Source organism: Gallinula chloropus (genome assembly GCF_964237585.1).
Source record: "Gallinula chloropus genome assembly, chromosome: 1".
Lineage (NCBI taxonomy): Eukaryota > Metazoa > Chordata > Aves > Gruiformes > Rallidae > Gallinula > Gallinula chloropus.
In genome coordinates, this window is record NC_140085.1 from 196063610 (window position 1) to 196075370 (window position 11761).

The following is an 11761-nucleotide window of genomic DNA, read 5'->3' on the forward strand; positions in this document are numbered from 1 at the left end:
TAGCCCACAGAGCAATTTTTAAACACTCGTGTCAGAGTTCTTAGTTGTTTCCTTTCGGTTGCTCTTGTCACTGTCACTCCCATGAGATTCCACTGTTTAAATGCAGATGTCTGCATCTGACCTTCCTCTTTAAATGCTGTTACAGGACCATGGAGACAAATGCGCCCTTCTGCCTTTTTCTCATCCCAAAGTAGACATCTAAAATAGGTTGGATGACTCATGTGTTAGAATAAGCACTTGCCTATTTGTAGGCCCCCATCGACTCTAACAGGTACCTAGGGACTAGCTCAGACATAAGCACTCAGGATACAGAAGTTAGCTGAAATGAGTTCTCTTCTGCATGCTACTGAAACAAATGTTTCCAAGTTTAAGATTGCATTTGAACAAACAGGCTCCCCCCCAACGTGCTTAGTACATGATGGCTTCATCACCCACCCCAAGATTGACTTTCTCAGGCTGTTGAAAAGCATAACCTCAGCTCTAAGCATCTGGAGGGCAGGCACTGCAGGAGCATGCTTGTCCATGCTGGAGAGGGGATTGTTTCATCTCCAGGGCAATGGGACATCCTGAGGTTTATATCACCCCTAAAATTCCCAGGGAAACCCAAGGGAAAATAATACACCTGGTGTGTGTAAAACCTAGTGCAACAATAATTCTAGGGGTTCAACTTTGAAAAAGCAAAAGTTAAGCAAGTGATTATCATATCATATCAGAGAAGAAAATCCATTATCCACGCTCCTCATACGTTATGTTGCCTTGTCCTCAAAAGCTTCCTTTTATTAAAAATTGTATTTTCTGCTTTGCTGCTGCAGCACCATTGTTAGGTTGGTGTTGGCCCTGTCTGTTCTCCCTTTCTCCTAACACATCTTCTTTATTTGCTTTTTTCTGTCATTGCCCTTAATTGCAGTCTAGATAACATATCACCAAAAAAACAAATTATCTATCAACCTGTTAGATTCATGAGGTGGGAGTCAGCTTAGGTCTAAAAAGTTTTAAGAATAAGAAGTTTTGTACCTACTGGGAACCAGGCATTGCACCCAATACCAATCTTGTCAATAGAGTTAATGAGTGACTCAGAGAGCAGTCACGCTACTTCAGAGAAGTGTATCCCCCTCTAAATCCTACCTCTGTTGTCTATGAGGTGTCAGGCAGCACTCTTCCCCTATACATGCACGCTTTGGTTTGGCAGGGGCCCACCAGAATAATGTACCAGAGACTCATGTGCGTGCAAGCAGATGAAATGAAGGCAATCCTGTCTGTTTTATAAAGCCCTGGCACTCCTTATGGCACTCTTCCTTCTCTAGTATCCAAATCAGTTTCAAAATCCCATCTGTGGATCTTCTCAAGGCCTGAACTGAGTAAAAATAAAATCATAATTTTAAACTTTCCTAAGCCTCAGTCAGATTTAGAACCTGCCAGAGCCCTTATGTGGTGCTAAGAATGTGACAGTGACCTAGAAAAAGAAATGTCCAGGAATTATTCATGCCAAATCCTCCCCCCATCTCCTCTTGCACTCTCACAGAGGAGAGGACAATGATGCACCTACACCCAAGACATGGTCCATGTACTGATACTTCCTTCACATAGGAAATTTCACCACTTTTAAAGGTGACCATGAGGAAACAGTCCTAACAGGAGCAGAGGGACAATAAGTGTATAAGAAGTGATGCTGTGAGATTTGTGTTCAGGGAAAGGATAGGGGTCAGAAAACAGCTCTGTAGCTAGATGTCATACTGGGAATAAAGTGAACTACTGAGGTTATGCACAGAAGGATGGTCAACCAAATCATATATATTCTCAGGATAAAAATTGTTCCATTTAGGTAGCCTGTGGATTTGCCTTGCAGCAGCATGTTAGGGCCATAACAGTCAGAACTGCAACACAAATTTCTGTGCTATCCTTGTAAACAGCCTTGCTATCAAATCCATAAATGAAGCCTTATTGCCCATCTTTGAAAAAGCCCAATTTCAGCAAAGAGAATTGAAACACGTGGCAGGGGAGTGAGGGGAAGGAAAAGAGTGGTATCCATGCTTTAAAGTTACAAGGGACTTTGGAATGGTTCAGGTGAGAGCATTATCAGAGAGAAGTGTTGAACCCAATCTGTCTTTATGTGAAGCATTTTATCAAGCTTTAGTACTTGATGTGTTGCTTGTCAGCTTCAATTTCTTCTCTTTCTTCTCCCATCAGGAGGCCAAGAGGACTGCATCCTTTCATATGAACCTGTCACCAGACAGGAAAGTAAGTTTGGTGGTTTTTTGCTTTTCTGTCACTCTTCCTTATATTTTTCATTTCCCATTTTGGGGGCCAGCAGAGCAGTAAGCTTTGTTGTGCCAGCCCCATATTCTCTGGGGCTTCTTTTCCTTGTCTATTAAATGAAATGATCTAAGGGTCTCCCTCACTAGCCCCCACTTCCTACCCTTCTCAAGGCTCTTCCCTCTTCCTTTTGCTAATAAATATGTAAATCAGTCTCAAAAATATTCATGGAGATTTTATAGTTTTACAGTAATATTGTTACATGGGAAGCCTTTGTTATTTTCCTTCTCATGTGACATGTGCCTCTAATCAGGGTAGATGAACCTACAAGGAAGGTAACTGAAAATGGGAGTTCCCCCACCTGATTTAATGGGGGATGCTCTCATATAACTGAGAAGAAAAAAAATCTTACAGTATCCTTTCCATGCCTCATGAGAGCCCATCTGCAAGCATTTGGGAGCAATCTTGTTGAGGAATAGCAAATATATACACTTGCACATAGTCATCTGACTACATGTGCACCCACCATCACAGAGCTCTGCAAGATGAGCAGTACTCATTCTTTTTTCTTTATCCATGTCAACAAATAAATTATCCATCAATAAAATGTACCCCTAAGTTTTCACTTCATACATAAAAGCAACAACTCTGGTTAGTGCATCTTCAGGAAGATTTACTGTTACTGCTAGTAAGATCATCAAAATGTGCTTTTCTTTTGTCGTTCAGTTAATTACACCAGGCCAGTTATTATTCTGGGTCCTATGAAAGATCGGATCAACGATGATTTGATATCTGAATTCCCTGATAAGTTTGGGTCCTGTGTACCACGTAAGTATGATTCTACTCCTTGTTCTGAAGCTAAGTTGTATCCCTCGGTGCCCCACATTAAGCAAATGCACTCTTGTAGTTGAGTTTCTCAAAAGTCATTTTTCCATTGGAGAAAAACGGGAAGGGAACAAACAAAGAAAAGATTGTGAAGGTCTGGAAATAATTTCTCAAAAGAATTGTCCCAAAAGCTGTGCAGTTATTTAAAGGAGGAGCCTTCTAGCCACTAACTCAATTTACTCATCAATTAATCTGTGGTTTCTTAAATAAGAGAACATTTTTTAATAGTTTCAATGCAATTGCACAGCATCCATCAATAAAAATATGGAATAATCTATGATTCCTGTGGCAATATTGGACCCAGAATTAGGCAGAATGTTTGTATCTTGGATCGTTGGAGCTTATGGGTGTTTATTTCAGACCCTGATTGCAGTCTTCCTTCATTTTAAACTTCTCTCTGCAAACATATCAGCTTAAAACTCCTAGAGATGTGATATTCCTATAATTAAGGACTAATTAAATTGATGAGATTGCGATTCATTTTATTGCTGTAATAGGATCAGATTTGGAATCTGGAATGCATTTTGTAGTTGGGGATTGTGTGTGATCCTGCTGAAAAATGTGGAATTCTGTAAAACCTAATTTTATGATAGCCTGTATGTATTGATTGGAGGTCAGCATCAGAATGTGTTACTTTAAAAAGGCAGTTTTACTGTCACAACTACATTGAAAACAGTATTCAGCAGCAGTAGATCTGCTCCTATATGTGGAGAACCTCCACTTACAGCCGACCCAGCATCGTCCGCCGAGCAAACCTTCACTGCCTCATTTTTTTGCATGAAATAGATTCACAGACTTCCTGATCTTCTGTCTTTTGTTTCGTGCAGATACCACACGGCCGAAGCGTGACTATGAAGTGGATGGGAGAGATTATCATTTTGTCATTTCAAGAGAACAAATGGAAAAAGATATCCAAGAGCACAAATTTATAGAAGCTGGGCAGTACAACGATAATTTATATGGAACTAGTGTCCAATCTGTGAGATTTGTGGCAGAAAGGGTAGGTTGACACTAGTTTTATTGACCATGCAGCATCTCTATTGTTTCTACATTGTATCTCAGACAAGATTATTATGCCAATAATATGAAATATCTGCAAAACATCATCCTAAAATTTATAGGCTTCACAACAGCTCCACAAGGAGTCTCTGAGTGACAAACTCCTTGACACTTTCTGTACCTGGATGTAGTGTTATTGATGCAGGGATCTAACACAGGGCCTCAAGTAGCCCCCAAAACAGCCTTCCCTCTTCCTTTTGTAAGACAGGTAAATAAACATCTCCCATTTTCGCAGAGGTGAAAGAACGAAGCACAGAAAGATTAAATGACTTGCCTCAGGTGACACAGGGAGTCTTTGACAGAAACAAGAACTGAATCAACCAGTAAGAATGTAGACATCCTATTATTTTTTATGAACTGATTTTTCTCATCTCTGAAGAAAATCCTCTCACCCCCAACAAAGATCATCCCAGTAAAAATAAGTTTGTTCTCACATCTCCAGTGTATATTGTATACTAGCACAAAGGCAAGGGAAAGAGCGCAGAGAGCAGAGCACATGCCCTCTTCCCTGGTGTGCCAGTAATAGCCCCATTCCAGGGCACGGCAGTGCAGAATTGCATCCTGTCTTTTGGCTGATCTGCAGCAAACTCTGCAAAAATAAACACCTCCTCAATCTGTTTCCAACAGGGCAAGCACTGTATACTCGATGTGTCAGGAAATGCTATCAAACGACTACAAGTTGCACAACTCTATCCCATCGCTATCTTCATTAAGCCTAAATCCTGGGAGCCTCTGATGTAAGTATAAACTCCTTCAAGCATTTTATTCTCAGGGTACAGTCTCAAGTGGCACAACACAGGTCTTGAGTCTACACTTTGCCTAACCTCTAAAATCATTAATGACAGGAGGAATTGGGAGCAGTGGAGACTTGCTCTCCCTGCTTGCCATCCACTGTATCCCAGTGCTCAAGCTGCCTTTGAACTTTTCACACTGAGACATGTGGGCTTAAGTGCTGGACCACAAAGGACTCTGGGCTCCCCAGTTCAGGAAGAACGGGGAGCTACTGGAGAGGGTACAAAAAAAGGCTATGAAGATCACAGAATCACAGAATCATAGGGGTTGGAAGGGACCTCAAGAGAAGATGATGCAGCTCAGAAGTCCCCAGGTGAAGTACTGTGTCCAGATCTGAGGACCCCAATACAAGAAAGATATAGAACTGTTGGATAGGGTTCAGAGGAGGGCGACCAAGATGATTAGAGGGCTGGAGCACCTCTCCTACAAAGAGAAGCTGAGGGATCTGGGTTTGATCAGCCTAGAGAAGAGAACACTGGGGGAACCTCATTGCAGTCTTCCAGTACCTGAAGGGAGCAGAGAAACAGGAAGGGAATCAACTTGTTAAAAAGGTAGATAATAGCAAAACAAGGGGGAATGGCTTGGAGCTGAAGGAGGGAAGGTTTAGATTAGATATTAGAGGGAAGTTCTTTACAGAGAGAGTGGTGAGGTGCTGGAACAGCCTGTCCAGAGAGGTAGTGGATTCCCCATTCCTGGAGGTGTTCAGGGTCAGGTTGGATGGGGCCCTGGGCAACCTTGTGTACATCCAGGCCTGGAGGCTGGTGGCCCTGGCTGTGGCAGGGGGGTTGGAACTCTGTGATCCTTGGGGTCCCTTCCAACCCAGACCATTCTATGATTCTTTGATTCTGTGATGAGGAGACTAGAACATCTCTCTTACCGCAAGTGTGTTTTCTGACCTGTGTCCCTATTTGGGGCTACTTCTTATTTTCATTAATTACAGGAATGATGAATTCAGCGATGCTTTTGTAAAGTTTGTGAATATTTCAAGGCTGAGTGAGGTGGCAAGCACTTTGGAGGATGTGTAAAATTCAATGTAAAATTATTGAGATGAAATTCAGCACAGACAAAGGCAAGAAAATCAAATGCACAAGTACAAGCAGGGAGTAATTAAACTATAGCACTGCAGAAAAGCATCTGGTGGCTGGGATGGATCACAGAAATATGAATGGATGGATAATGTGGTTGCAAAAAAGGAAACTGCCACTGTGGGCTGTATTAACATCAGTGTTGAGTCAGGACACAACAGATAGTTATGTTGTTTTACTGCCTATGGATGAGCCTACAGCTGGAGTGCTGGTCTGGTTCTGCATTCTCCCCCTGGAAGTGGAGAAAGAACAGGAGTAACCTAGTGTTAAGGAGAGGAAATACACAAGTGATCTTCATACTGGTTAAAGCTCAGGACAAAATACATTGTGAACAATTGTTTTCTATGTACACTTATGGTAATGCATAGAGTTATCAGCTTCATTTGCTGTCAGAGGGTGGAAATTTTGAACTCTGCCTTTCCCTCACCAAAGGGAAATGTGAATGCCAGGTGATGCTATAGGTATGGCCCACAGCCATTGGGTGACAGAGCTGGAGAATGCCAACATGCCCCATCCCATGAACGGGCATCCTCCCTGGCACTGCCTTTTGGTGGTAAGGTTGCTGTCACATTGGAGGGTAGGATGCCCAGCATCTGGTACTTGCACAGCCCCACCATGATCAAAGCCATTTTGGGTTGGATGGCTTCTTGACACTTCTTCAGGCCCTACAATTCAGTTATATTCTGATTATGTTGCTGCATAGAAGGGGAGGGGTGGTTTCATAGCCTAGCTTCTGCATCGAGTGTCTTAAGATAGATCTTAACCTATCATTTTCCCATCCATAAACTATTTCCATTGTTTGTTTAATGCTGACATTGGATTTGAAGAAGTAAATAAAAGTGTCCCTTACCCTGAAAAACACATTAGGCCGAACCAGAAATGTGGCAATACCACAAAGGCTTCATTGATTTGATGTAAGAGCAGCAAATCCCCAAACGGATTGACTGAAAAGCATTATGAAGATGCAAAATATTATGACAATCATCCTGTTCTTAAATCAAAGCAATGCTAATATTTCGTTTAGCACAAAACAAGTTCTGCAGAGTTAGCAGAATTTTCCTTACTGATACAAATCAAAAGCACCCTAGTCTTCACTCTGCAAATCGAAAACTGCCTCAGTCGTGGTGGTGTGGTTGGAGAAGCAGTGTGAAATACATAATATGACTTTGAATTCTTTGTTCTGCAGATACCTGGTGGAAGGCACCCTTAATTAGAAATCCAAACTTTTGTGGGACAGCAAAAGTTCTTATATATCAGGACTAGTGTAGGATTTTTTGCAGTAATATGGCTTATAGAAATAAATTATGTAAACACAATAGTTTATCCCATGCAGCCTGTTCTCCACAAGTAATCTTTTTATCTAATTAATATATTTATCTAATTAATCTTTTATCTTATCCTGTGTGATTTGGTCTAGGTGATCCTCCTCTGGCAGGGGGGTTGGACTAGATGATCTTTCGAGGTCCCTTCCAACTCCTAATATTCTGTGATCAAACAGTTCCCAAAATTAGTTTCTAACAGCAATTCAATCTCTTTTAACACAAGCAGTATAATTCTTTGTACAGAATTGTCTTGAGAACAATGACATCATTCTGAGCCCCTTGCTTCTGAAAATCATTTATTTTCTTTAGTAATAAAGCTAAATCACTCAGGTGTGGTAAACAAATAGATGCTCTGACATAACTGTAGTGATTTGTAGGGTCTGCATAGATGAGCAGACATAACACCTTTCCAGTGATGTTTTTTTAAATATGGAGAAGTCTATGGTAAACCAGTGCTCTGTGGGAACAGAAAGGGGGCATTTTTATGACAGTGTCACTCGTTCACTCAGTCTTTTTATGTATGTAACTACTACAGCACAAAATTTATCAGTTTAGCTGCCATAACTATTACTGCTGTTCATACAAATTAGTTGAAAGTGTAATAATAAATTAATACCATAAAAGACAAAAGATTGCTAATCAGATGCAAAGAAACAAAGTCAAAAGGTTTAACTTGCAGCAAAATTAGCACTGAAAGTTGAAGTCCTTCCTTCCTTCCTTCCTTCCTTCCTTCCTTCCTTCCTTCCTTCCTTCCTTCCTTCCTTCCTTCCTTCCTTCCTTCCTTCCTTCCCTCTACCCCCTCTCCCTCTTCCCTTCCCTTCCCTTTGCCTCCCATCTCTTCCCTTCCTTTTTCCTTCCTCTACCTTCCCTACCTCCACATGCCTTTACCTGGAAGATTTCATCCCAGAGCCATTTCTGTTGGTACCTCTCAATCAGCCTCTCTCTAGAAGGAGGAGAATGGTGGTGGGGTCATGGGGATGAGAGCTGGAAGTACAAAGAGCTTGCCTGGGTGAGCTCTTCACTGAGAGAGGATGAAAAGCCTGGAAAACGTGCCAGGAGAGACAGCTTTTTGCAGGCATTTTGAATTCACCATCTGTGCAGGTCTCTGGCTAGAAAATAAAAAGTAAGAAGGGACTATGGTTTGACAGGACTTTTAATTCATCATAAAAAATAGACATTATGGTCCTTCCCATTCTCCATCCTCTCTCCTGAAGGCAGGGGATGGGCAGAGGCATGAATACAACTAGCACAGTTTTATACCCCTGGCAATCTGAAAATGTAACACAAATTCCTACTTATTTCAAAATATTTTTTTAAATGTTTGGTTAGATTCTTACTTGTATTTTCTGCTCTGCTAGTCAAAGGTCTTCAGGAACAATTCCCCAACATTTACCAGAAACAGATCTGGAAGGAGGAGGACGTTGTTAGAACTTGAGTATTACCTGAGTGCCTTTAAGATGAAAATGCTAAGTTTGCATAAGGATTTGCAGTTGTATGTCCCACTTCAAGACAGACTTTTGGTTCAGCCACCTAAAGAAATGTTGAAGTAGGCGTAGCTGATAAGAAGCCCACCTGAACTCAATTAAATAGCACTCTTCCCAATAAATAGCATTAGTAGTATTATGAATTTAGCAGCCTGGCACAGATTGGCATATATTAAACCTATTTATACAACCCACAAATAACTGTCATAAATTTTTTAAGAAATCTTTCTTATCCTTTATTATATAATCCTACTTTCTGCATTACATTGGTACTTCCAACAAGATTTTCCTAAGCAGTGTTACCAGCTATATAGCTAGTTATATAGATAGAAAGGACTAAGTCATTTCTGGAAATACCCCTTTGCATCCTGGACACCTTACAGGGTGTTTGTTGGAAGCCAGGTAGGACTTAGCTGTAGCAAGTCCATACTGTTGTGCACTTCATAGATCACTTTTTAATGCACCATCATGCACATAATTTCCCACATGCATCTCCCATGTCACACTGTATACAGTCCATTACCACATAATCATGTGGTTCAGTGCAAGGCATTAAATCAGATTTATGTAGAACACAAGATGTTCCCTTCTTTTGCTTTCCCAGTTGCCTCAGAAAAATTCCATTGTGTTTTAAGAAAAATGAGTCCATGCTGTGAAAAAATGCTAAACCAAGCAAACTCTATTTATTATTGTCAATTAATTTGGCTATCTGCAGGCGTGTATGTGTAAGGCAGTGAATGAGTATGAGGTTGCTTCTTTGCAAGCATACAGGAGTATTAAAATCAAGCGTGCATGGGCAGGATAACTCATTTCTTAAAGTTATTAAATAATGCCTCTGTTGAACTAGGAATGCTCCATCAAATAACAAAACATTGCTAACAACAGAATGTTACTGACACTGTCTGGTTTTAGATTTATTAGTAGCCTTGACAATTTAGAATTCTACAAGACACACTTGGCTGGGAACCTCTTTAGTTAATCAGAAAGGACTGGAACAGAGAACATAAAGAAATAACTCAACTCTTCCTGCTGGAAAGAGTCAGTTTTATTTCTCATGATATCTGGAACTCAAGCCTACACCCGAACCAAGAAGTGTCCCTAGAAGACATCCCGGGTCCTTGTGGGGTTTGTCTACAGGGTTTACAATGACTCTGGGATCCCTTCTACAGGGTCAGGAGTCTCAGTGTGCTGAGTTCTGCCTTTAATCATGATTTCACTTCCACAGCCCCAACTTCCATCAAAACCCAGCTTCCATTTCAGTAGTTTAGGCAGCCTTACTCAGCTGAGACAGCCAACTGCATTCCTGTCAGATAATATTCCTGAAGCAGCTTCAGCTCTGGAAACAGGAGTGCTCTGAGTGCTCAGACCTTGAGACCTCCTGGCTCCCAAACATACCCACAGGTTCTTGATGCCACACGTGCACCTCAGTTAGCAGTTTGGGCCTCATGGTTTGTTTGGGAATGTAGAGTAGTAAACCCAAAATAAAATCCTTGTGGAAAAATAAAAAACAGTCTGGAAATTTAGGTTTATACTACAAAAGAATGAAATTAAATTTAAAATGCTGAATCTGCCTATGAACTGATGGAAGAATTTCACTGATTCTTGTACTGATTGAAATCCATCTGTGATTCGGTGTCACATACCTGTTAGGAAGCTGTTGTAGTAAGAATCTAAACTCTTTGATGACTTCTGTGTTTCTAGGGAAATGAATAAACGTCTTACAGAGGAGCAAGCGAAGAAAACCTACGATCGAGCAATTAAACTAGAACAAGAATTTGGAGAATATTTTACAGGTATGGTTTTTTCATTTTATTTTCTTCTTCCCAAGATATAGTATTCCATTGCAAAACAACTGGATCAGCTCTGTCTCTGGCTAGAGTGTGCATCAGTATAGTATGCCCACAGTAAAGACACCTGGCGTGAGACTACTGTTTCCCTGAAATTCAAGAGCAGTTGAGTCATTCAGTTCCTCACAAATTTGATGCCCTGAAGGAACAGCTATGCAATAAGTGGATTCCCTCACTCACCCCAAACTGCTTTTAATGAAGTCAGTACAAATGTTGCACAACAAAAAACTCCTCACTAGCTCGACAGGAGATGAGGCTATGGATCATGGGAGGGAAAGAGAAGGGCATCTTCTTCCTAATCTGAAAAAGAGCAGTATTTGCATCCTGCTCTGGTTCCCAGCATTTCCTTTGCGCAGGTTTGGGCAGATGCCTACTCAGGGGACTAGTATTTGTGGATAACACTCACAAGCCCCCCCATTGTCCCTCCACATGCTGACAGTGCACAGAATCTGAACTGCAGTTCCAAATTTCTGTGGTGGGGACAAGGAATTTAAGAGTATAGACACTGTGCTTTGTGCTGCAGTTACTTTATCTTCTATCAACTTGAGCCTGATCTAGTAACTTTTGCAGTCGAGTGACTTTACTGTAACTTTTCCATAATCAACATCATGGTGTGCCAGTATTCCTTCTCATTTCATCAGTATCTGTGAGCACACTGAAAATCTGCTGACGCAGGTTGCTGTAGAATATGTCAATTAAAAGAAATATTGATGTTTTCTTATACAGCTATTGTCCAAGGAGATAGCTTAGAAGATATATATAATCAATGCAAACTTGTAATTGAAGAACAATCTGGGCCTTTCATCTGGATTCCTTCAAAGGAAAAATTATAAATTAGCCACTGCACCTCTGATTACGACGGGAGAATATTTAGAAGAAAACTATAATATACTATTTGGAGGCTTTCCTGTTTTTGTTGCATTTATGTTCTTTGCAGTCAATGTGAATTTTGATGAATGTACAACACAAAGTGTTTGAAGCCATGAAGGACACTGATGGGTCAAAGGGTAGGAACAAAAAGACTTCTACCATAT

The 11761-nt window shown here is 40.9% G+C and overlaps 1 protein-coding gene across 8 annotated transcripts in view; it reads left to right on the forward strand.

The window, feature by feature from the left end:
* DLG2 (discs large MAGUK scaffold protein 2) overlaps window positions 1–11560 on the forward strand; it is a gene marked incomplete at both ends in the record, with an annotated part of 916132 nt that extends 904572 nt beyond the window's left edge. For 7 of the 8 annotated variants that reach the window (XM_084264083.1, XM_084264085.1, XM_084264086.1 and 4 more), the window contains 6 exons: window positions 2188–2238; window positions 2980–3081; window positions 3966–4138; window positions 4825–4934; window positions 10582–10673; window positions 11454–11560. In XM_084264083.1, the coding sequence (XP_084120209.1) occupies window positions 2188–2238; window positions 2980–3081; window positions 3966–4138; window positions 4825–4934; window positions 10582–10673; window positions 11454–11560 (635 nt within the window). The remainder of the gene's footprint in view (window positions 1–2187; window positions 2239–2979; window positions 3082–3965; window positions 4139–4824; window positions 4935–10581; window positions 10674–11453) is intronic. The other variant, XM_084264089.1, reaches the window with a different exon arrangement.
* Window positions 11561–11761: the final 201 nt, after the last annotated feature.